The sequence below is a fragment of the Tamandua tetradactyla genome, chromosome X (genome assembly GCF_023851605.1).
Source record: "Tamandua tetradactyla isolate mTamTet1 chromosome X, mTamTet1.pri, whole genome shotgun sequence".
NCBI classification, from domain to species: Eukaryota; Metazoa; Chordata; class Mammalia; order Pilosa; family Myrmecophagidae; genus Tamandua; species Tamandua tetradactyla.
In genome coordinates, this window is record NC_135353.1 from 42,622,168 (window position 1) to 42,649,232 (window position 27,065).

Sequence of the window (27,065 nt, forward strand, 5' to 3'; positions counted from 1 at the left end):
GATACAGCGTCTTAGTTAGATCTGCCAGTTTAGCTCTGGAAACTGTCTCTTTCCCAGAGAGGAATATATATGTTGCCTTCATCTTAGAAACAGGTTCCCATCTCAGCACTCCAATGGGTGCACCAAAAGCAAACCTACTGTCTTATTGCACTTAGAATTCTGCCCTTTCCCTGCCTTCACTTTTGCTACTCATCTCACCCTTAACCTGAAATTTTGATCTTTTGCTTACCCAGTACCCTGGTACCAGCAACAATTGTGTTCATTCATGGACACCATGCTTTAAGAAGGAAATTGACAAACTGGAGTGCATACACATGAAGATAACCAGAATAGGGAGGGTCTGGGTAGGCTGACTTTGAAGAATGAGTGAAGGGGAAACTAAGGAAAAAAGTAATATCTGCTTTCAAATGTAAGAAATATAGGAGGCAGAGTGTCAACCCAGTGAAACGCACATCAACTTTGGAATGTGGCAGCTCTGGGTTGAAATCATGGTTTCATTACTTTCTAGCTTGGTCCCTAGGAACCATTACTTAACCTTTTTATACCTCAGTTTCCTTGGTTGTAAAAATGCGGAGATATTGTTATAATTTAAATGAGATAATCCGTAAACCCAGGGCCAATGCATAATAATGCTCACAAAATGTTAGCTGCTCTTATCAAATAGGATGATAAAATGATGACAATAATAGAGCATTGTTCATTTGCACCATTGATTGGTATTGGGCTAAATGTGAGTGTGTGAGTGTGCACTTTATTTGGAAAAGTAGAACTGGATGGAAAGGATGAGGCTAAGTTATGTAAATTGCTGGTGAATGGCACCATGCAGGAAGGTGTGAAGAATTGAAGCCCTGCTTGTCTCCTTAGTAGAGTACAAATACAGCCTGTCTGATAATTTGCATAGTCCTCTGAGCAAAAGCCTTTTTCCTCTTGTCTTGGTGAATCTCTTTACCTCTTCAGCCCCTTTAAGCCCTTCAGGACCTTCCAATATTTTTCCACATTCCAAAATATTTGGTTACTTTTTAAACTTGTCACAAGGTGCCTGCCCTAATGAATGCAAATGTCATTGGCTATAGAGGTAGTGGGCTTAAACATCATTTTTCCCCAGGTCTTTGGGATAAATCAATGTTATACCTATAAAACTATTAACTCTTCAAAGACAGAGTCTAAATCTGCTTCTCTTGAACCTCACCAATGGCCTAGCAAAGCTGGCATTAAGGAATGCCCAATAATTGCTTGTTGACTGACTTCCTGATTGCTTGTTACTACTGCTCAGGTTCTGGACAGTCTTCTAGACAAAATAGAAAGGCTTGTTAGGAGGCTGTTGACTTCCAGAGAGTTACTTGGGAACTGAGTAGGGAGTTTCAGTTGAGAAGGGAGACAGCAGCAGTTTACTGAACACTGGCAAGAAGGTTGGGACTGGTTGCCTCAAAGGGCAAACAGAATTATTATCTCATTATCTAAGCTGAGAGCCACAGCCTGAGCCAGATTCTTTTATCTCTGTGGGCTGTGCCCATTGAAGCAAGGAGATGTATCAGGCACATGGGAGAGTCTGGCTGCAGTTCTCAAGTATGTCGTTGTTCTGGGGGAAATGTTAGCAAAACAGAGAACTAGGTTACTTATGCCCAAAACATAGATTTTACAGAAAACCGGAAGAGGTGGCTACCTTCCTGGCATGATTTTAAGGCTTTCTATATAAGAGAGCATGTAAGCAAAGGGCCTCCCAAAGTAGACTCTTAGTACCTGGGATCCCAGAATTAAAAAGCCACATTTGGGAATAAGGTTCTATGTCCACAGAAGGCCCTTGCTTGAATACTAATTTCTTTCCTGGGTGCACTAACATGTCAAGTCACTAATAGCCGCAGACAAATTAGCATGAATGAATTGGTCAGCTAAGCTGCTGTTGTTAGCAGAGAAAGACTATTAATCAGTGGCTATGAGTTACAGGGTAGGAAAGATGTTATGGCAGTGTGGAGGCAGCTTGGGACAGAGACATGCAAGGCTTTACTCCTGCTACGGAGGTAGGTATAACGTGCCATAGTGAGAAGTCCAGAGTAAATAAGGAAAAAAGGGTGTCAGTAAAGAGGAGAGAGCACAAAGGGGACAGAGGACATACTGAGTCAATCTTGCAAGTTTTCTAAGAACTGATCCTTTATGTATTTAAACACCAAGAGCATGATTTTCAATTTTGTGTTAATGAAACAAGGAGGTAGGTTAGTAACTAAACAATGTGATGGCCGTGCAAATGCGAAATCAAAATGCAGCCAACAAACTTCCAAAATCCACTCAATGTTTCATATTTTCAGAGATAGTATTTCCCTGATTATACTATAAATCTTTGTAATGACATCAAATTTTTAGCCCATATCTCAGGTCTTCATTCATCCCTGCCTTTATGCAGTGGAGTTACATCATTTTGTATATTGAGCTTATTTGAAAGTAATTATAGGTGTACACTCTGGCTCCTTTTGTCATCCATCTCTCCCTTATGTAATTTAAAATATTCTAAAATCATATTTTGCAGGTGTAATTTCTCCCTATAATTTTTATTACTAAAATATTTAGTAATAAGTATAAAAAAATTATAATTGTAGAAAAATGAGAAAATGCAGAATAGGTACTGTCATGGTCAGGTTCATGTGTCAACTTGGCCAAGTGGTGGTACCTGTTTGTCTGGTTGGGCAAGTGCTGGCCTGTCTTTTGCTATGAGGACATTTCATAGAATTAAATCATGATCACATCAGCTGCATCCACAGCTGATTCCATTTGTAATCAGCCAAGGGGAGTGTCTTCTGTAATGAGTGATACTTAATCTAATCACTAGTAGCCTTTTAAGGAGGATTCAGAAGAGACAATCTCTCTTCCTGCTTCAGCCATCAAGCCTCTCCTGTGAAGTTCATCCAAACTGTCCATCAGAATTGTCAGCTTCACAGCCTGCCCTACAGATTTTGGACTCTATGTTCCCATGGTTACTTGAGACACTTTTATAAATTTTATATTTACAAATATTTCCTGTTGATTCTGTTTCTCTAGAGAACCCTAACTAATATAGATACTTTACTAAATATTTTATACATTGCTACCCTCCCTTCCTCCCTCCCATCCTTCCTTCCTTCCTTCTGTCCTCATCCTTTTCTTTCTTCCAGCCCAACATTAAAAAACAGACATGAGGCTTGTTCTTGATGATTCAATTGTGGAGTGGTGAATCCACTAATTATATGCCCAAGCCTGCGCCACATACCAAAGGAGGCAGAAAATATAAGTCTGGGGGTTACCAAACAGCTTATTATGAGGCCAGAGAGAAGGGCTTAGGAAAGTATATAGCAAACCCAGTGAAGTAGCAGTAGAAAGCAGTTATGCTAAATGCCAAGTGAATGACACCCCAGTAAATAACACTACCATCTACCCAGTTTCACAAGCCAATAGCTTAATAGTCATCCATGAATCCTTGCTCTCCCTCATATCCTACAGCAAATATCTCCCCAAGTCCTGTTGATACTGTCTTCAAAATGTATTTCAACTCCAGCCACTTTTTTCCCTTTCCTTCACCTGGATGATCGCAATAGCCTTTTAATTTCATTCTTGCACCACACCCCATTCTCCACAGAAACTTACATCATGTCATGTGAATATCTTTCTCAAAATCCTTCAAAGACTTCCCATTGCAGTTAGAATAAAATCCAAACTCTTTACCATGGCATCTATTCATATTCTATAGCTATGATCTGAGTCCTGTTTACTTCTAAGTCTTATCACAGGCCACTCTTTCCCTCCTTACTACCCTTTAGCCACACTGGTCTTCTTTCATTTCCGCAAACGTACCAAGCTCTTACCTGCCACAGTGTTTTTGCAATTGCTCTATCCTCTATTTGGAACACATGTTCCCTCTCCCTCTACTCTTCACATGGCTGCCTCCTTCTCATCCTCAGCTTAAATGTCCCCATCTCGATGAGGTCTTCACTAGCCATCCCTTTTGAATTAGGTCTCATCCAGTCTCTTCTTTGTTTTCATAGCACATTATATAAATATGTAATTTTACTTGTTAGGTTGGTTTTCTTTTTTTAATCTCCCTAATTAGAATGTAGGCGTTATGATAGCAATGTTCATCATTGTAATCATAGCACTTATTGAATGAATGGGTGGATAACACTGTGATCTGGAGTAGTCAGGGAAGGCCAATTGGGAGAGTCAGAGCTTGAGCTGGGTTTCGAAAAATGAAAGAATGGGAAAAATTTTCATAATCAAGATGAAGGAAGGAATTCTAGGTAGTAGCAAAAATGAAATTGCTGAGGTAGGGATGGGTCTGGCACATATGTGCAACAGTGGAAAATGAAATCTGCCTAGAGTGGAAGGTTCTCATTATGTAGTATAAGGAAAAACAGTTTTTTAGTTGGTTGAGGTACAATTATAGAGTGTCTTTAAGAATGGACTGTACTCTTTTCAATGTGGGCAATGGAACACTACTTAAAGTTCTGGAACAGGATCATGGTGATGTGTTGTGGGTAGGTTTTCCAAGAGGGAATGAGCATAAAAGTCTATGGAATTTCCTAAGCATATCAGATCAGCTGCACAGTGGGAAAACATGAACACACATGAGTTTAAAAGGAGGTTTCTTTTGGCTTCAAGACCACAAAATTGTCCAAACAATTTTGAGATGATTTTAGAGAAGATACAGGTATAAGAAATAAGCACGTATTGACTTTTGCTTCCTTTCCTTTAATAGAGAACTAATGAGTAGAGAAGGGGCAAGGTAGAAAAGAGAAGATACATTAATTATGCCCTCTGCTTTTTAATAGATGGGATGTTATGGTATTAGTAGAACTAATATTCACTTTTAAAAACATTTCAAGAGAAAAAACTGCCTGATTTATAAAAGTCTCACTTCAGTTCAGAAAATTAGATTGCTATGAACTAGATTATATTATATATAGTTCATGGAAATAGTACAGTGTTGATAGAAGTGAAATGCATTAAAATTTAGCAAATTGTGAATTAAAAGTTTAAGCAATTTTGGTGCCCTGATTGGGCAAGATTCTGTATAAGCACACAACAGTCCTTGCTGACCTTGTCCTTTGTTCAAATTTTTAAAATCAAACTCCCACCTCCCTCCTCTCTTGCAGTCTGAAACTTGCCTCCTGTAGCAAGCCTTCTCTGGCAACTTTACTTTCCTGGAGTTCTCTCCTTTCACAATTCTTAGGGCAATCAGAGTCTGTACCGTGTAGTGTAACACTAAATTTGATATTGTTCTGTATTGTTTACAAATTGTTTCATGAATGTTTTTTCTGTCCACCCACTTTGGAAATATATTGTATACAGCATCTATCACAAAACTGAGCAGACCACTGGAGGTTGATAACAACTTCTAGAATTCATTGATTAAGTGATAATATGTAAGTTAGGGTTAGTAGCAATCTATAAAGTGTTCTGTGCCAGTATAATATCTCAAAATCATAGAATCGTAGAGTATTATGTTAACAAGGGACATATTTTAGATGAGGTAACCAAGGCCAAGAGAGCTTCAGTAAGTTGGTTAAGTTCAGAAAGCTAGTTAATGTCAGAGCTTGACCTCAAACTTTGGCCTCACACTTCAGGCTCATGACATTTGATAACATTTTGGAAGTATGTATGATAGATAAAAACAGGCCTTAATATTTCCTGGTAGAGTTTGATGATGTAGCAAGCTGAGAGTGAAGTGTAGAGAACTCTGGGGCCGCAAATACAAAATAGTCCTTTAATTTATCAAGAAGGACCTCCTCTTCAGGCACCCTTTGGGCAGACAGGCATTCCATTTGTCCCCTTCTTCCCTGAGTCATTGAGAACAATCCTGGGCAAGAGGTATAGACAAACAACTGATAAAGTATCATTATCTTCTGGAATCTCAAGACCTTAGGACATATTGGTTTTACTGAGGAACCCCTTAAATATAACTGCATTTTGGAGCAGTCTGTTTAGCTGGATTATGATGTGTGTGCTTTAGCTAATTAATTGATACATCTTACCGAATACCATTTAAGATCAGACCCTTAATTTCAGAGACTGTTTCAACAGAGTGTGTGGTTAACCTATTATCTCGCTATTAGGAAAAGCATCCAGGCCCAAAGCCCAGATTTCGTGAGTCTCTATTCATTATTTCTATCAGGTAATTGTTGGGGCTATGTTAGCTGACGACCTAATGTGGTCTGGTGGAACAAGCTATGGGAGCAGGAGATATTGGCACCAGTCCAAGCCCTGTGGTTAAACAGCTGTGTGAAAAAGCACATTTCCTCTCCAGGCTTCAGTTTTCTCAACTGTGAAATGGGAATAATAGTAGTATCTGACAAAATTACTTTTCCCAAACTATCCAGCTAGGGCCCTGCTCTACTTTATACTCAGCTGTTTTTCCTCTGTGCATTCTAGCCCACATAATGTTTTTGGAGGGGGTTCTTATTCAACAGCAGTGATTTTCAACTGGAATGTTACCCCAATTTCTTTTCAGGTTCATATAGTGAAGACATACACAGTTTAAAAAATTAGATTCTAAAACTAACATGTCTTTGATATTTTTGTTCTCTATCTTTAATTTATTTTGGATATCAAATAATATTAAAAGAGAATATAAGACGTTATTTATTGGAAGAGAAGGAAACACTAGTTGAGGAAGGTTGAACAACACGGTTACATAAATATCCAAAGAGGAAACCATATGCTTCTTCTTACCTCTTTCTGTGTCATAGAGGTACACAAACTTCTCCCACTTGTAGTGACCCAGAAGACTCAGAATAGCGCCCTTCAAAGCTGGGCGCATCTGGATGACAAACTGCACATCTGCATCCGTGGGGAAGCTGGGCGTGACAAAGGACGTATGCAGGGCCCCACAGAATGAAGTCAGGGTATTCATGGACATCTGGTCATAGAATCCGAAGATGGCATATACCCCTCTTGAGAATTGGGAGCAAACTGCAATGAGAAAAAGATAGGGAAATTTCAATAGCCCCCATGGTTCCCGCTAAAATATGTATGGTAGGGAATACAATATACGATTAGGCATTAGCTCTAAATTACATGTTGCAAAAGAAAACCAAGACCTCTGAAAATTTCTAGAAGCCCTTGAAAGCCCATTTGCTCAACAGAGGAATAAGAAACGGAAGAATTTATTTAATACAGCTATATATTCTCTGTCCACTATAAGCAGGAAACTTTAAAAATGTGTATAAGAAGAAGGTGAAGTTTGTCTTACTTTCAGCAGCTCTTCCACCTCACTCCAAGGCATTTGATGCTCTTGTACTTCCAGCATAGCTGCCCAGAGGTGTCTTAGTGTTCCCTACTCTCATCAAGTCACAACTGTGTGTATCCCACCCCTTTAGTGCTGTTTCTCCCAGGCGACACTGATGACTGATGACTTAGTCAGATGAACTACTAATGTGTCTGCTAGGAAATGTATTACTCTTCCTAGGTTGCATAATGCTTTAACCCCAGTTCTATAACGATTAAGGACCTTAAGGCTACTAATGAAGAGGATTTCAGATTCTGGGAAAGCCATTGGAAAGGCAGGTTTTATAGCTCCCAGTTAGTCACATGGGCGAGTTGGCTGCTTATTCTGTCCATGTTTAACTGGCAAAATTCTGCCTTGATACTTTTACATTTATCTTGTAAACAGCATTAGCCCATATGTAGAAGCTTCATGTCATTCTCCTGATCCTCCTCAGTTTTCCTTTACTGCAAAGGGGCCACACCACCACCACTTTCCTTTTCTGGCCAAGATGAGCTAAATTTTCAATATTAGCTTCAGTAGAACATAATTAGCAAGGCAAATCAGCTACAACAACATCACGTCCTGCATTTCCAACCAAGTGGAAATAATCTTTAGATTATCTGCACCACTGCTCTCTTCCATTCACGCAAAACATATAGAAGGAGCAACTGATAAAGGGTGTGATTTAAGGGGTCCTCCATGGTCTCTTTTATCTGCAAGGATGCCCTAAATGCCACTGTGAGGCTTATTTCTTTAGATTTAGTGTGCTGAAAAAAATCTGGGAGGGAGATTAAATAGAATCTATTTCAGCCATGAGCATGTTAAAATGAATTAATATGTTTGATTAGATGCCAGAGGATGAATGCGAAAGCAAATAGATAAGTTTTGATGGGGGCAGGTAGGTCAAAGAAAAGAATGCACAGTGTCTGGGGTCCTCCTCAGAGGAGAAATAGTAGAGGCATTTGGGCACCCAAAAGAAGGAGATCATTGAAAGTAGGATGAAGGTAAGTGGAAAATCATTTAAATGCATTTCATAGTCTCGTAAGAAAGAGTTCTTAGGATACATAGTATCTTGCTTTCCATGAATTCTATTTAAGCCTGTGTTGATTAGGGCTGCTCCTTTATATCAGGCAAATTCATTAGTAACATTGGCTTGAGGGTAGCATTTTAAAAGTGATTATCAGTCACTCACTCGAGCATCTCCATCAGGGAAAGTAGCCTCCAATTTGAGGAACTATAAGTGACCCCCAAAGAGACACACACCATACTCCCCCACATACAAGTGGTCTTTATATCAAAAAGGGGAAAGCTTACTAGAGAATGAGTCTGGGGTACATCATGACAGGAAAACAAAGGAAGTACTCCAAAACAAAAAAGAAGTAGCTAGATGCCATTTTGCCTTGTTCATCAGCAAGGGAGATATAAAGAGAGTCTCATTCCCAAATTAATCCTGTAAATGAAGAATTTTGCCATAATAAGTCAATGCTTGGCTGGAGCATCTGTATCAAATTGATAATAATGATGATAACAGCCATTGAGTGCTTAGTATGTTCCAGGTACTAAGCACTATATAAATATTTTCTCATTTAATATTAATTAAATCCTGGCAAATTTATGAGGTATTGCTACTATTCCTATTTTACAGATAAGAATTCTAAGACTTGAAAATTTATCTTTTAAGCAGAAATATCTAGATTTGAACCCAAAACTGTCTGACTCCCAACTCACACTCCCTGGGGCCCAAACCAAACAATGACAATAAAGAATAATTATTGGCCAAAATGATATAGCGTTCCAGAGTTAGCAAATAAAAATACAGGTTAAAATTTAATTTTATCTAAACAATAAATTATTATATTTATACTAAAAAAAAACCTCTACTCATTGTTCATCTGAAATTCAAATTTAACTGGGCATCCTGCATTTTATCTGGCAGTCATACAAAGAATCTGTCCTTATACTAATGCTTATGGGACTGGAACAAGCAATCATGGTTCTTCACCCCCAAAAGATTCAGAAGGTAGCTGGTAATTCTCAGATCTATACCAACTAGCACACAAGGTCCAAGAGAAAGGTGAGAGTCTGTAAATACTACACAAAAACAGCTTCTTGGGGAAATGTTACATTTTCAATAAAAACAACCCCAACTGAGGGGAAATAACTTTGGAAAGGGAAAGCTGTAGATACAAACCACTAAGAGTTCCAAGACACCTTTGAACAGATTGAAAAGAAACAGAAACTAAAAGTAAGTGTGTTATGGTGGTGAGATCCTGATTAATGAAGAGTCTTGTATTGTTCTTCTGATTATTTTCTTGAACCTCAAAGGCATAGAATTAATTAATCATTACTCGTCCATACAAAAACATTTCAAATTTTATTTAATACATTTATTTATTTATCTCTTTATTTAGAATATAATGCAAGCCCATAAACCCATCACCCAACGCAAGAACTACAAAATTACTTATAATTTATTTCCACCTATAGGTTTCTTCCCTCTTCCATCTCCCTGCCTCAGTAATCCACATCCTGAGTCAACTACTATCCTGAATTTTGTATTTCTCATTACCCTCATCTTTCAAAAACACACAAACATATACCCCTAAGCAATATATTGTTATTTTTGATTATTTTAAAATTTTATAATGAAAAATATGAAACCCAGGCTTAGATTATATCTTTACGAATTGTCTATAGGAAGGAGCACCCAGTAAAATCTTTAAGCCTATCTATGATGACAATCAGAATGAAGCAAAATTATAAAAATGCGTGGATATGCAGATGTGAGGGAACCCACTGAAAATATAAAATTTCAAACTAAGCATACAAAATCAAGCTAGTGATTGTGACTTAGACAAGGGACTTAGGTGTTTTATAGATCAGCTGCCATCCTCAGATATTGCTAATGTGGTCCAAAAGGAAGGTGCACAATGGTGGACATCAGAAAGAGTGTTAGGAGAAAATCAATAAACATTTTTTGCCCTTCATGTAAAACAGAGGTGTAGCTACTTTGCAATACTCACTACTGGATATAGTTCCTCTTGCTATACTGCAGCATATACACATAAGCAGGCCCATAGAAGAGTAACTTAATGGGGAGACAATTGCCAAATGAAGACAAGGTTAACAGCCTCTGAGAGAAGTGGGGATATAGGAGATATTTGAATGGCCTCTCACAGATATTTGAATGGCCTTCTGCCTGCTCCTGGTTGCAGAAAGTAGGGCTGAATGGAACATGAATTGACCCAAAGGAGTTTTAGAGTCTTAGAATGTATGAGTTGGAAAGAACTTACTTTATTCAATGGTTTTCAAGCATAGCTTTTAGTAGAATCCTTTCTTAAAATTAAATTTTACCTTGACATGTACAGCATATAAGAAAAAAAGTGGAGCTTTTCTGATTGAATCTGGTGCTCCACTGACCCTTCATTATCATATAGAAAATTTGACCCAAAAGGAGGTAGTATCTTGCACAAGGTCACACAATGAATTATAAACCAGTATCTTAGAAGTGCTTTGTCAGCATCCCCCACCACATCCCTCTCCAGGCCTCTCTAGGGCTGCATGAGTCAGAATTCGAAGGCCTGGCATAAAAGTGACTTACTCTCTAGGTCTAGCTTTTAGCCAAGGTAGTATAGATTGATCCTCCAGGGAGTTCCCATGATTTATCTGCTGACTGCTTCCCTCAGATCCTTCCAGCCTCAAATATAACAATGAGAGCAGGCGGCAGAAGGGTGATTCTTTGGGACTCTTGACTCTTTTAGTGGATGTATGCTTTCTTTATGTGACTTCACAATGAACCATACCCATTTCTTTAACCCAGAAAGCTGGTCCTTGATAAAATGGTGAGGGAGGAAACATTTGTCTTGGCAATCTTATGAAGCCATGAAGTGCACAGGTAAGGGTGACAACCTTTGAGACCAGCAGACCTTGGTTCAAATCATGGCTTTGCAAATCATAAGCTGCATTGCTTTGTGAAAGTCACTTAATCTCTTTGAGCCTCAGTATAGGATGGTCATTACACAACCAGGATCTGAAATTAGATCACGTAGGTTTAGATCTTGAGTCCATTGTTTAGTAGATGTATTAGTCAGGGTCCTCTAGAGAAACAACCAATAGGAAGTATCTGCAAATATGAGATTTTATAAAAATGTCTCATGCAACTGTGAGGATGCATAAGTCCAAATTCTGTAGAGCAGGCCACTAGTTGGTAACTCCAATGAAGGCTGTCAGTGAACTCTCTAGGAGAGGCTGGTTAACTGAAGAAGAAATGAAAGTTCTCTCTTCCCCCATGAGTCTTCAACTGATTGTATTAAATCCAGCTGTTTGGATTTTCTCATTGTGGAAGACACTCCCTGTGTTAGTTAGATTCAGTTGTCAACTTGGCCAGGTGAGCATACCTAGTTCCGTTGCTGTGGACACAAGTCAATGGTACGTGAATCTCATCTGTTGCTAATTACATCTGCAGTTGGCTAGGAGGGGTGTCTGCTGCAATGAGTGACATTTGACTTAATTGGCTGGTGCTTAAATGAGAGAACGCAATGTAGCACATCCTAGCAGCTCGGCATTCCTCATCTCAGCACTTGCAGCTCAGCCCAGGCCTTTGGAGATGGAGAAAGAAGTCACCCCGGGGAAAGTTGTTGGAACCCAAGGGCCTGGAGAGAAGACCAGCAGAGACCATCCTGTGCCTTCCACGTAAGAAAGAGCTTCAGTGGAAAGTTAGCTGCCTTTCCTCTGAAGAACTAACAAAATAAATCCCCTTTTATTAAAAGCCAATCCATCTCTGGTGTGTTGCATTCCCGCAGCTAGCAAACTAGAACACTCCCTTAGTTTGTCATAGATGTAATCAGCCTCAGATGCAATCAATGGACTAATGATTTAATAAACCAGCCATCTGGTTTATTAACCAGCAGTGAAATATCTTTGTAGTAATGGTTAGGCCAATGCTTGCTTGACCAGACAACTGGGCACTATCATCTGGCCAAATTGACATATGAACCTAACCATCATAGTCTACCCATTTTCAACTTTGTAACTATAAACATAACGTGAAACCATCCTTAATCTCTATGTAGAACACAATAACAGACATATTTTTTTTGCCTAACAATACTCAACTGCCCTGTGTACAACTGGAAATGCATTAAATCTCTCCAAAATAGGGTGCAAGTCCTTGGGCAACATTCACTCTTTTTTTTTTTTACATTCACTCTTAAACTTGATAACTTATAACTTAAATACTATAACATGAACAATACAAGTTATGTCATATCATAAGAAGAAAAATATTTGCTTTAGGTACAAATGCAAGGGTATGCATAACAAAACAGGAAGAAATATTCATTCCATCACAGTCCTCATTTCTGTAACTGATTGTTAATTGTAGTTCATATTTATCAGTACTTTCTTCCACTATCCATTCCGTGTTCTCTTCACCCTCAGCAAGCACTTCAGCTGGCTGTGGTTCTTTGCCCGGTGGGGTGATCCAAACCTTCATTCCTGAAGTTTCTGGGCCATTAATGGGCCATTGGTAGTCTTGCATGGATTGGGTTGTTGCAGTTTTCCATTGATGTTAACCAAAGGGCATGGTAGTACTAAGACACACCCTAGGGGATCTCCGTATTCGAGGAAAACTCTACATTCATTGTATAGTTGCAGTCCTATTTCCCCTTGATAGTCAGAAGCAATCAACCAGTTTAGTAATCCCTTTCCTTGCCTGTTGATTCAGAGGCATGGGAAGCCCAAAGTGGCAGTGTTAACTTCCAGTTCAATGGAATCATTGTTATGTCTCCTGGTAGGAGCACTCCTCCTTTTAGAACTAGGACCTGTAGACTAGCAAGCTTAAGATTGTGGGGACAGGAAGAAAAATATTTCTAGTGGATCACTATGGGTGACAATAGGTGGTAACACTCCTGTTTCCACCCCTTCATTCCTGGACCCAAGAATCCTGGCTATGGGAGAAGCAGCACCATAGAGTGGATGCAGATTAAGAGCCTACATAGCCTCCTGGAGAACATTGCCCCCAACCCTCAAAGGTATTGCCACTGAGTTGGCACCATAATTAGGTCTTCAAAAGGCCATTCCACTGTTTTATTAAATCAGCTGCCCCTGGATGATGGAGAACATGATAAGAGCAGAGAATTCCATGAGGATGTGCTCATTCACACACTTCATTTGCTGTGAACTGGGTTCCTTGATCAGAATCGATGTTGAATACCATAATGGTGGATAAGGCATTTCATAATTCCACACATGGTAGTTTTGGCAGTAGCATTGCATGAAGGGAGGGCAAACCCATATCTGGAGTATGTGTCTATTCTAGTTAGAACAAATCACTGCCCCTTCCATGGTGAAAGTGATCCAATGTAATCAATCTGCCACCAGGTAGCAGGTTGATAACCTTGGGGAATGGTGCATATCAGGGACTGAGTATGGGTCTGTGCTGCTGGCAGATTAGGCATCCAGAAATAGTCGTAGCCAGGTTGGCCCTGGTGAGTGGAAGTCCATGTTGCTGAGCCCATGCATAACCTCCATCCTTGCCACCATGCCCACTTTGTCCATGAACCCATTGGGCAATGGCAGGAATGGCTGAGGAAAGATGATGACTAGTATCCACAAAACAGGTCATCTTATCCAAATGATTATTAAACCATATTAAAACCTTCTTCTGCTGAGTGACCCTCTGATGAACATATGCATGGGGCACAAATATCTTCATGTATTTTTCCCACTCAGAAACATCTAACCATGTAACTCTTCCCAAGACCTCTTTGCTGCCAATTTTCCAATCATGCTTCTTCCAAGTCCCTGACTATATGGACAAACCATTAGCAACAGCCCATGAGGCAGTGTGCAAACACATTTCTGGCCAGTTCTCCTTCCAAGCAAATGAACAACCAGGTGCACTGCTCAAAATTCTGCCCAATAATGTCCTTCAAGGACATCCCAGAAAGTGGCTGTAGTGCTGCAGCTCTCCACTTTCAGATGGTACCTGCATATCATGTAGAACCATCTGTAAACAAGGCCCAAGTTTTCTGTTTCTCAGGCAATTAACTATAAAAAATTCCTGAAAAGGCCAGACCTCTGGGCTGGGAAAGAGAAGATAATGTGGCAGGAGTGGGGCCATGGGCATTTGGGCCACTTCCTCATGTAACTTACTTGTGCCTTCAGGACCAACTTGGGCCCTATGTCATATATACCATCTACATTTCATAATGCTGTGCACACCCAAATTAAAGATTTGATGGGTCAGACAACACCCAACACATGATAGGCAACTTACGTCTTATGGTAACTTGGTGGCCCAGAGCCTTGACTTGCATCAGAGTATGATTAGGGAAATCAAATGGTGATATTTTGCACATCTGTATCTGTATTTTCAACTCATGCCATGGACTATAGAGAATCAATAGCAAAAACCCATTTTTAAGATTTTGTTTCTCAAGAACCACTCCTGGTACAAAGCTGTGTTATTCAGGGTGCTCTGGAGAAACAGAATCAATAGGAGTTATATGTAAATATAAGACTTTATAAAAGTGTCTCATGCAACTGTGAGGATGCACAAGTCCAAATTTAGTAGGGAAGGCTGCTAATCAGCAACTCCAATGAAGGTCATTAATGAAGAAGAAATGAAAGTTCTCTCTTCTCTGTTGAAAGTCTTTAACTGATCGGATAAAATCCAGCTGTTTGGATTCTCTCATTGTGGAAGACACTCCCTTAGTTGATCATAGAAGTAATCAGCAATAGATGTGATCAACTGAATGATGATTTAATAAACCAGCCTTCTGGTTTATTTACCAGTCATGAAATGTCCCTGCAGTAATGGTTATGCCAGTGCTTGGTTGACCAGACTAAAATTAGCCAAACAATCACCTGGCTAATTTGACACATGAATCTAATCACATCACTAAGCAAGTTACTTAATATTTTTCTGCTTCTGTCCAAGTTTCTCCACCTGTAAAATTGAGATAATAATAGTACCTGTTTGGTATTGCTGTGAAAGTTAAAATGAGTGCATTCATGTGAAGCACCTATAATAGTGCCTGACACATTATATTCAATTAGTGCTAGATACTTGTTCATGCCACTCATGCTTATTGAGCATCTACTATGTGCCAGACATTATTATAGGTATGGGAGAGACAGAGATGAAAAAAGGACCCTGTCCTCTTGGAATCTACATACTAGTAAGGGGGAAAAATAATAAATGAGATAAGTAAAATATAAAGGATATCATAGTGATAAGTATTACTTTTTAATATTGTCATAAGGGAAAAGATTAAATAAAATGATGCATCGCTTCATAAATAACTTAGGAACTAAATAGTTATGTCCTTGTTTCTTTCCTCTTGCCACTTCTCTCTCTCTGTTTTTTATTTTGTCATGGACAGGCACCTGGAACTGAACCCAGGTCTCTGGCATGGCAGGTAAGAACTCTGCCACTGCACCACAATTGACCCCTGCCAGTTCTTGTTTTAATCCTCTGTTTGGCTCTTTATATCTTCTCCATAGCAGCCATGAACTTAAATCTCACACTGATTCCCCATGCAGCACAACTTTTCTTTTCTTTCACCTGACATGCTTTCCAGGCTCTTTCCTATATTCATTCCTGGATAGTAATGGGTTAATAAAGAAACCCTACTAATTTGGCTCAAGAATGTACGGTTGTCCTCTATCTCTTCTGCTGCCTATAGAACGCCTTCATGCCAGTAAAATTGTCTTCATCTGGAGTCTCTGTGCCTTCCCAGTATGAAACATTTTATGTTGTCTGCTTCTCAAGAGGGCCTTTTATCCATCTCTTCCATCTAGTAAAACACCGAATTCCTCTTAAAGATGTCATTTCTGACTACATCTTGGATTCCTGGGGACTCTAGTGTAGCTCCCTGGCTGCATTTCCTTCAATGGTGAGTGACAAACAAGGCTGGAGCCAGCCGTTGCACTATTATTTATAGTCCCCAGTTCTGTACAATTGGGACAGGTATTGTTAATGTACAGTGTGACAGCTAATTACATCACCCATATTTCAAAAGGCATCATTACAAAAATGTCAAACAACTTGATTACCCCAAAGATCAAAGTAACAAGTTTGCATATCAGTTAGAGAACTCTTTTCATAGCCTTTTGAATCAAGGGAAAAAGAAAACTGAAGTCTCTTGCTGGTTTAATGATCACATCTGAAGGAAGAAGAAAGAAGAAAAATATAGCTATGAGAAAAATATAGCTAGTATAGATATATCACAAGAAGTTGCTATAAGTAATACCAAAGTACAACATATTCCAGTGGTTCAAAGAAGCTTAGAATTTGGAGGGAATTTAAGACATCTTGTATTCCAGTACACTCCAAACTTGTGGGGTAGGATCATGATAAAGTTTTCACTCTGGTGAAATATACATGTATGTGTATATATTGGTATGTATGTATGCAGGTATGCATGCATATGTGTATATATGATGGGGTAAGGCTGATGACTCTTCTTTTGTAGGAAATGCAATCCTTTTCTTCTATACCCTTTCCAATTTCTGGTGTCATATGTAGTCCTTTCTTTGCCAAAATGATAATGATGATAATAAATGGCACATATATATTGTTCATCCTGTGTGGCAAGCAGAATAACGACTCCCTTAAAGGTGTTCACATCTGTGCAGTTTGAATCTGTGGTAAACCGAAGAAAAGCCATGTCCTTTAATCCTCTTCAATATTGCTGCCTAGGAGCATTTTGATTGTTTCCATGGAGATATGACTTACCCAATTGTGGGTTGTAACTTTTGATCAGATAGCTTCCGTGGAGTTCTGACTCCACCCATTAATCCTTTAAAAGAGGAGACATTTTTGGAGAGAGTCCCTTTTATAGAGTCTCAAGAAAGCCAGCAGACACCATTCTATTTGCCACATGCCCTTCCAGCTGAGAGAGAAACGTTGAATGTCATCGGCCTTCTTGAACCAAGGTATCTTTTCCTGGATGCCTTAGATTGGACATTTCTATAGACTTGCTTTAATTGGGACATTTTCTTGGCCTTAGAACAGTAATTTAGCAACTTATTAAATTCTCCTTTTAAAAAGCCATTCAATATCTTAGAATAACATCTTAATCCCCAGAAACTCTGAACATATTACATTGCATGTCAAAGGGAAATTCAGGTTGTTAGTCAGCTGACTTTAAAAGGAAGATTACCCTGGATTACTGGGGCGGTCCAATGTAATCACAGACATCCTTAAATATTGAAGAGGGGGACAAAAGAAGCTTCAGTACCAGAACGGTGCCATGTGAGAAAAACTTGACTGGCCATTGTTGGCTTTGAAAATGGAAGGTGGCCACAAGCCAAGGAATGTGCGCAGTCTCTGAAAGATGGAAAATGCCGGGAAATGGATTTTCCCCTAGGGCCTCCAGAAAGGAATGCAGCCTTGCGAACACCTAGATTTTATCCCAGTGAAAACCTTACTACACCTCTGAATTTCAGAACTATAAGATAAATAAACATCAGTTGTTTTAACCTGTTAAGTTTGCAGTAATTTGTTAACAGCCACAAATTGAAAATGAATACACTTAACATAGCAACACTGAAAAGTTGATAACTCTCTGGATTTTTTTCTTAAAATACTATTGAGATGTGAAGTTAAAAAGTTTGGAAACTAATGATCTAGTCCATCAGTACAGAAAACATTCTCCATGAGGTCATATTGTCTCTTCTTAAATACTTCCAGTAACAAAGGGAGCTCACTACTCACAAGCAGCTCTTCCCTTGTGGGACAGCCCCCATGGCTAAGGCCTTCCTTACACTGAACTTAGCTATACCCACTGGGTCTCTTGAGTGCCACATGAAAAGTTTTCTTCCAATTCTACATGGCCTCAACACAGTGTTACAGGAAGTTCAAAACATACAATTCAAATATTAAGAATATACAAATGACTATTAAGTATTCAAGCTTGTGCCTTTAGTTTCTTTATGCTACTTCCTTCCTCTCAGCATAAAAATCTGCTTAAATATCCCATCTCCTCCTAAATCCCTGCCACCTCCATAAGCTCTTGCTTTAACTACTTCTTTCTCATCACCAATAACTTTTGTATTGGTGCGCATTTCTTTATATTTACTCTCGAATTCCCCATTTAGGCCTCATCCTCTTCAACTCTTAACATTCTACTGAAACTGCTCTCTAAAGTTTGATGATGACCCCTCTTTGCCAAATGCAACTCTATTCACAGATGACGTTCTACTTGACTTTGGAGCAGCATTTGATATTGCTGGTAAAGTCCTCATCCTTGAAAACTTCCTCTCCTGTTTCCAGAGCACTGAATTCTGCAGGTTCTACCTTCTCTACTTCTCTTTTTAAATTTCCTCTTGATCCACCCTCTCGATGAAGATGTTCCCATAGATTTTACCATTGGACTTTATTTTAGTTTGCTAAAGCTGCCAGAATGCAATATACCAGAAATGGATCAGATTTTATATAGAGGATTTATTAAGTTACAAATTTACAGTTCTAAGGCCTTAAAATTGTCCAAACTATGGCATCCAGAAAAAGATACCTTGACTCCAAAGAAAGGCCAATATTTGTCACATGGGAAGGCATGTAGCTGGCAACTGCTGTCTCTTTCTCCCAGTTCCATTGCTTCTGATTCCAGTGACTTCATCTCCACGTGTCTTTGGGTCATACTTAGCTGCTCTGGGGCAAAACTATGGATTTCATCTCTTAACTTAGCATCTCCTGAGGCTGGAGATTTCTTGTCTTCAGGTTCTGGCTATTTCTGTGTGTCTTTGCTTGGCATTCGGTCCACTTCTGTCTCGATCTCCAAATGGCTGTGTCTGTACTATGAACTCTTTTCTTACTCCATGAGCTCTCTTTAAGACTCCAGTAAACTAATAAAGAGCTACTTTGAGTGGGTGATACCACATCTTCATTTAATCAAAAGGCCACACTCACTATTGGGTGTGTTACAGCTCCATGGAAACAACCTAACCAAGAAGTCTCACCCTACAATATTAGATCAGGATTAAAAGAACATGGCTTTTCTGGGAACATAATAGTTTCAAACCAGCACAGACCTTATCTTATCTTACTATCTCTATGTGGATGACTTCTAAGTAGATATCTCCAGCTTCTGACAAACTTCTGATACACATTTCCAACTGTTCATGAGACATCCTCATTTTGTGGCACTAGAAACTCAACATATAATTATTTCTCCACCCCCCACCCTCCAGCCACAGATTTACTCCTCTTGTCCTTGTTGCTATTAACATTTCACTCTTCAACTTAGAGTCTTAGGTCATCTTTGCCTTCTCTTTTGCCCTCACCCTTTATGCCATGCTTTTGTGATGCTTCATCAATTTCGCCTCTACAGCTGGTGGGTACCTATCTGCTGTTCATCTTCAGTTCAAGTTCTTACTCCCTTGTTCTTCAGACTATGAGAGTAGTTTCCTATCTTTTCTTCTACTTCCAGTATATTTTCTCAAACTATCTTTGGCATTGCTGTAAGATCATTCTTCTTTTCTGTTCCAACTTTCCAATCAAAATATTCCAATATCCATTCCTGTAAGAAACTGCCTCGTGTATCAGATAATAGTTGATAATGAACTAACAGTTGAATCTTTGCTAATGGTTTTGCTCAGGGTTTCTCAATCTTGGAACCCTTGACATTTTGAGTTAGATAAGTCTTTGTTGTGGGAAGCTGTCCTGTGCATTTTAAGATATTTACCAACATCTCTGGCCTCTACCCACTAGACGCCAGTAGTGTTTCCTCAGATGTGACAAATAAGCATTTCTAGACATCACCAAATGTCCCCTGGAGGGACAAAATTGCTTGCCACCTCCTGTTAAGAATCATAGTGTTAGCTCATAACTTATTCTCTGCAAAAAACAGGTCTTAATCCAATAAAAAAGTACGTATACATAGAAGGTCTAATAGGGGTTATTTTAGTGATGGTCATTTAGGAAGGGTGGATATTAAGACTCTTAAAAGCCCTTCAAGTGACTTTTTTAGCTTAATCTGAGGATGTATAAGAGTGGAATTAGATAGAGGATTGAAGTGGTGTGGTGAATGTGGTATACTATTTAGCTCATGCCTTCTCCGGGATCACATAAATCAGAACCCTCAACCCTCATACTCCCAAACACCCTTTGGTCTTGGGTTCTAGTAACCACTGAAGGCATTTGCAGATTCCAAAGTCAGTACAGGAATCAGTCCCATTTTCCAGCTGATGATTCCATGGTTTAATTACCATCTTTGAGTTAATTCCCTTGAACATTTTGTTCTTCGCTCAGGAGTACACTGTCTTCCAATCGCCTAACTAGTTATTTTTGCAATTACATGATATGTACTAAATGTTGCAAAGAAAACACTCATTATCAACATTTGATACTACTTGAACATAATGGCTTGCAAATGCAGGCATTAACATATGTACACATGTATTTTGAGAAATTCATCTTGCAACTGTAAGTGCAAACCACCTTTCCATACCAGTGTCAGAAGTGACAAGAAAGGTGCTGGAATGGGTCAGGGGAAGAAGGTGCTTTCAAGTTCCTTTTGGGCTCAGGCCAGAGTTTTGAATTTTTTGTTTATTCATTAATTAATTTATTCATTCATCAAATACGTTTTGAATTCCTACTGTGTGATAAACCCTGTCTAGGTGCTGGGATACAGCACTGAGCAAGACAGACAGGATTCCTGCTCTCATGGCACTTATAGTCTACTGTTGGCAAAAGACATTAATAAAATAATCATAACAATGTATGATTGTCATGGAGTAAGTACTACAAAGAGAATGTATATGGTGCTATGAGATTACATGACAAAATGACTTTGATTTGGGTTAGGTCAGGGAAAGGTCATCTGAAGTTGGATATTTGAGTGAAACCTGAGAATAGAAGAGCATCCCAGGCAGAGAGAACAACTTATGCCAAGGCCCTCAGTAAGGACAGTATTTCCTGCATTTGCAACACTGAAAGAAGATAGCCTAGAGTGTCGGAGTGAAGAGGAGGATGGTGCAAGATGAGTATGATAAGGGCAGGGATCCAGCTATGGAGGACCTTGGAGGATGCTTGCAAGGAATTTGAATTTTGTTCTAAGGGCCATGGGAAGAAATCTTTGAAGAATTTTGATCATAGATATATCATGAACTGGTTTATGTTTTTTTAAAAAGACTTATATGGCTGTTGTATGAAGAGTAGATTTGAAGGGGCACAAGTGAAAGCAAGGAGACCAATTGAGATGTTATTGCTATAGTCTATGTGAGACACAATGATAGTTAAGAATTGGTTTGTGGCAATGGAGGTGGAGAGAAGTGGAGAAATTCATAGTTCAGTTTTTAGGTCAAAACTTCATTTCCATATGTATAACAATTGAGGTAATAGTACTAACCCCATAGCATTGTTGTGTGGATTAAAAGAATGGTGTAAAGTGCTTATGACATATATAGTATGTGGGCAACTTATAAATGCTATCTCAGTGCTTTTGACTGAGATGTGCTTTTATATGGATTAGACTTTAATTTGCTGTGTGGCCTTGGGCCAGTCACCCAATTTTTCTGGGCTTCAGGTTTGTCATTTGTAAGCCTGCAACATTAATTCTTGCTCTGCTTACCTCACATGGATGTGCTGAGAACAAACATAAATAATAGCTGAAACCCTCATTTGAACAATTACCAAAGTCCCTGTTTGAGTGTCAGTGAATAAGAAGAATTGATTCTTGGTCTCCAATAATCATCGTTTCCATAATAGCTCAACAAAATCCTCATTCATCCCAGTTTCAGCACCTGATATTCATTTACTTGTTTCCATCAATCCTCTAAAGCAGTCAGGGGACTGTCTTGACTTTGCAATTTATTTTACATCAGATTTAGCAAGACTTTTAATTGAAAAACTGATTGATCCAATGCTCCAATCACAGTCAATGGAAGAATTTCAAAAGCTGGGCAGGAAAGGGATAAACTTTTATGATGCCTTTGAATCAGCTCTAAGATTTGTCATGGACTGATTAGAGCTCCCATATCGTAATTGAAAATTATTTTCTTTAATAATTTTACAGCCCATGCTGTGGGTGAGGTAGTGATGGAGTGTGAGCCAAGCCCAAAAACAAAAGTTATTTTTAAAAACTAATTAATGGTTTTCCAAAAGATGGAAATGAACCAAATGTCCATCAACAGACGAGTGGGTCAACAAAATGTGGTATAAACATATGATGGAATATTATGCAGCAGTAAGACAAAATGACGTCCTGAAGCACATGACAAGATGGATCGGCCTTGAGGACATAATGATGAGTGAAATTAGCCAGACACAAAAGGATAAATACTGTACAATTCTACTTTTGTGACAACCACAAAGGTATAATCAGAGGTTTATAGTACAGAGTATAAGGGACTTAGAGATACATAGAAGCTAGAGATGGGTGACCCATTAGCTAATGAGGTTGAACTACAAAGTAAGAGAATAGATAGGAGTGAAGGTGATTCTCTAGGGGTCTATAAGTAATATTACCATATTGAAGATTAACAAGATTGAAAGGGGTTATATAGACCTACATGTCCCACTGATTAACAATAGAAATATGTATTAGTTCTTGCAAGAATTACTTCAAACATATGATTCTTGTACGAAGAGTGTTTAAGTCCAGGGTACAGGAAGAAAACTGCTATTGCATGCTATGAGCTATGTTCAAAAGAAAACCATCAGCACTACCACAGCAAAAGGAGAGATAAATAATGGGAGGAGGGACAAGAGTTAAGAAGAGGTTAAATTTCCTATTTGGCAAGGGCGTATTTATTAGTTTTTTTTTCTCTCAGGAAAAATGAAATTATCTAAAATTGAGAATGTTGATGGACTGTGGACTTTGGGCCTTTTACATGATGCCCAATGAGTGCAGGTCATTAGAGGATCACTGATGGAGAATTAGATTGGCGAACGATGGTGTATACTTATGAACAAAGGTTGTGCTGCTACAAAAAGAAACAAAGTAAGTTGTGAGGCATGCAACGGTGTGAATGAGCATGTGGGGCATTTGGTGAGAAAAAATAAGCCAGAAACAAAAGAACAAGAATGGTATGGTCACCTTAGAAAATGCTTATAAGATGATAGAGGCCTAGAGTTTAAGCTTTTAGCACAGACACATTAACCCCAGAGTGGCGATTATTATTTCTGGATTCGAGTGGCTGTTTTATATATATAACCTGATACTTAGAGATAAGAACAAAGCCGAACAGGTTGGGGTTAAAGTAATTAAGAACATAGGGGTAAGAAGACAGTGTCTATATTTTAGAACCGTACATACTCTTTGAGACCAATGGAAGAAAGGTTTATTTGCTCTGCAACTGAAACTTTCTGTAGTTCATAATCTAACTTAAGCTGTTTGTATAGCTCCTTTGAAGAATGGAAACATAGGGAGCCCAGAATAAGTAAGAGGCCCTTTAATCCTGCAAAAATTATTGTAATGCCTGGATACATCCTAGAGTATATTAAACAGATAATCAAAAAGCATTGGCAAAGTCCCCTGAGGGATGGGAGAAAGAATATAAAACTATTAAATCTTATCATCAAGAAATCCCCCGATACTGTGTTAAACTTTAGGGACACTCAAATCAATAAGCCATACCCTTGATCAAGAGGCTTACTTTTGTGAAACTTACATAAGTAGTGGAGAAGCTTAGACTACCTATAGGTATGCCTAAGAGTTACTTCTGGAGGACCTCTTCTATTGCCCAGATGCAGCCTCAGTCTCTTTAAGCCCAACTCTGCAAGTGAAATCATTGTCCTCCACTTTATCTGGGACATGACATCCAAGGGTGAAAGTCTCCCTGGCGATATGGGAGGTGACTCCCAGGGGTGAGTCTGGCCCTGGCACTGTGGGATTTTCAATTCCATCCTGACCAAAAGGGGGGAAAAAGTGTAACTAATAAAGTGTCAGCAGCAGAGAGAGTCCAAACAGAGCCAAGGGGCTACTCCAGAGCTTGCTCTTACAGAAGCTTTGCTTAAACATTGCTACCTATCATAACCTGCCAAACCCGAACCAGGACCATTCCAGCTAATCCTAAAGAACACCTAAGGCAATATATAAGATTCCACAAGGGTTCCATGCTCTAGAGTCACTTTACAGAAACCTACAACCTCCAGATGGGCCCCTGGTCCAGATCAGTCCTGAAACTTTGCCCAGCCTCTCCAGAACATCAGATAGTTCCATCTCCTTACCCCATATTAGTGACACACCCTTCCAATATGAAAAATTTAGAATGGCTATAGCCCAAACACCCCTAATGAGAGGCATGGAAAGATCAAAGGTGATGGTAGAGTTATACAGAAAAGATAGGATTTAACAAATGAATATGAATGCTGAATCATTAAATTGATAACTCTTTTAGTCTCCAGTATTTAGAGCAGCAGAAGAAAAGAACTAAAATCGTGGAATTGTAACCCATGTCAAACTCTAAAATATGTTCTACAACTAATTGTGGTGCTTTGCTTTGAAATTTATAGCTTTTTTGTATATATGTTATTTTTCACAAAAAGGAAAAAAAATGTTGATTATGATGATAAAAAAATATTGAAGCCCTCTAGCCTCCTATATTCTGGAGCAGCCAGAAGGAAAAATCTGAGAGAATCGTATGATAGCCCATGACAAACTCTGGGATCTGTCCTGTAACTACTTGTTGAAGAGTGCTTTGAAAACTATTGCTTTTTAACTTCTTTGTTTTGTATATATGTTATATTATATTAACAAAAAAGTTAAAAATAAAAAAAACTAATTAATGGTTTTCTTACATATTAGTTTCTGTATGCTTGAAATATTTTATAAATATATAAAAATCATAAAATGCTTAGACCCATTGTCAGTCAGGAAGACATGCTTTTATTTCCCAATCTGTTTTATTTCCTTAGCATCAGATTCTTAATGTTGAGTTTGATGGTTTACTTCAATCTGTCCACCCTTCTAAACAGTGCAAAAATCCCCTCTATAGCTTGAGCCACAGGTGGAAATTCCATCTCCTTTTGAACATTTTCTATGATGGCGAATTTACCACTTACAGAAGCAGTGCATTCTACTTTTGGACACCTCTAATTATTAGAAATTTCTTTATTATATTGAGGCCAAATATGCTTCCCCATAATTTTTTCTTTTAATTAAGATGGTATTCAGAGAACAAAAAATTAACTTTTTTTAAGTGTACGATTCAGTTTCACTATCTATATATCCTTCTTTTCTTGACCCAAATTCACAGGAAAGCCCTGTTCCCTCTTGGTGAGCATTTAAACATCTGAAGATAGGCATCCCATCTGTCTGTGCCTTCTCTTCTTCAGGCTAATCACCCCAAGCACCAAATGTTCTTTATGTGTATGATATTGTTCCAACCCTGGCAATGTCCCTCTGGATGTATTCCAGTTTGTCAAATGTTATTCTATGAATTTCATGTCTAGGACTGAGCACCACATTGTAAGTGTGGTCAAACCCATCTGGAAGATAGTGAACTAACAAACTGATGCCATCTTCCCCTCCTTTTCTTTTTTAAAGAAAGAACCAGTCCGTTCTAGGCTCTTGCTGAGTTTGGGGTCTTGAATTTCTATTCAGGTATCTTGCTCAAGAACTTCTAACAAGCCAGGCTTCCCCCAGACTTGGATATATGCTGTTAATTTTTAAAAATCTAAATGTAGAATTTTATCCTTTTAACATGTCCTTATGGTTTTAACCTATCCAGTTGGCTCATTTTTAATCTTGGTTAAGTTAGCAAGTTTATTAGCTATTGTTCCCAGTTATGTGTCATCTATAAATCTGATCAGCCTGTTTTGTGTAGCACTATTTAAGTTATTGACAAAATGCTGGAACAGGGTCAAGGACAGAATCATTTGGCAGGCTACCTCCTTCTTAACCCCTATACTGTCCAGGATGACAGCTATTAGGTAATAAATACTCTTTGGCTAAAATTTACGGTTTGTGCCAAATATACCTTTAGTATACTTACAGTTCAGGCAATATGGATTATTCTTTCTTTGGGGGACTTTTTTAAAATTGTGAAATATAACACATGTACAAAAAAAGCAATAAATTTCCAAGTATGTTTTAATAATCAGTTATAGAACAGATTTTAAAGTTTGATATGGGTTACAGTTCCAAGATTTTTTGTTTTTTTTCTTCTAGCTGCTCCAGGACACTGGAGACCAAAAGAAATATCAATATAATGATTCAGCAGTCATTCTCATTTGTTAAATTCTATCTTCTCTGTTATACTCCTCCTTATTTTTCTTTTTTTGTGAAAAATAACATATATACAAAAATCCAATAAATTTCAAAGCACATCTCAACAATTAGTTGTAAACAGATTTCAGAGTTTGGTATAGGTTACAATTCCACAATTTTAGGGTTTTACTTCTAGCTTCTCTAAGGTACTAGAGACTAAAAGAAATGTCAATATAATGATTCAGCACTCATATTCATTTGTTAAACCCTACCTGCTCTGTATAACTCCACCATCACCTTTGATCGTTCTCCAATATGGGTTATTCTTAACATTGACCTTGGTTCTTCAGATACCCTACCAGGCCTGAATCTCAGAAAAAAAAAATAACTAGAATATTTTCTTTTCTCCTGGCCTCATTAACTCTAACCATGTATCTACCATGTATCATTCATTTTCATGGAGAGGAAGTGAAAGAAGAGGATGCTGAGAGAAGCAAAAGATGATCAAAAAGATGTATGCTCTAGTAAAGACTGAGCCACAAAAAAATTGGGAAACTACTGATTTCTAACCCTCTGACTCAAACAGTGCATAATCACCTAAGAGGGAAAATAAGATTCATTTCCCTTTGTTGACAGGTAACAAATGGCCTTCCATTTTAGAGGTAGAATAGCTGATG

At 38.6% G+C, this 27,065-nt stretch overlaps 1 protein-coding gene across 5 annotated transcripts in view; it reads right to left on the bottom strand.

Moving 5' to 3' along the window:
• Window positions 1–27,065, bottom strand: part of GRIA3 (glutamate ionotropic receptor AMPA type subunit 3) — a 344,281-nt gene that overhangs the window by 255,931 nt on the left and 61,285 nt on the right. For all 5 annotated transcript variants that reach the window (XR_013169443.1, XM_077145651.1, XM_077145654.1 and 2 more), the window contains exon 3: window positions 6,694–6,933. Coding sequence is in view for 4 of the 5 variants with exons in the window: in XM_077145651.1 (XP_077001766.1) it covers window positions 6,694–6,933 (240 nt within the window). In the remaining variant the exon portion in view is untranslated. The remainder of the gene's footprint in view (window positions 1–6,693; window positions 6,934–27,065) is intronic.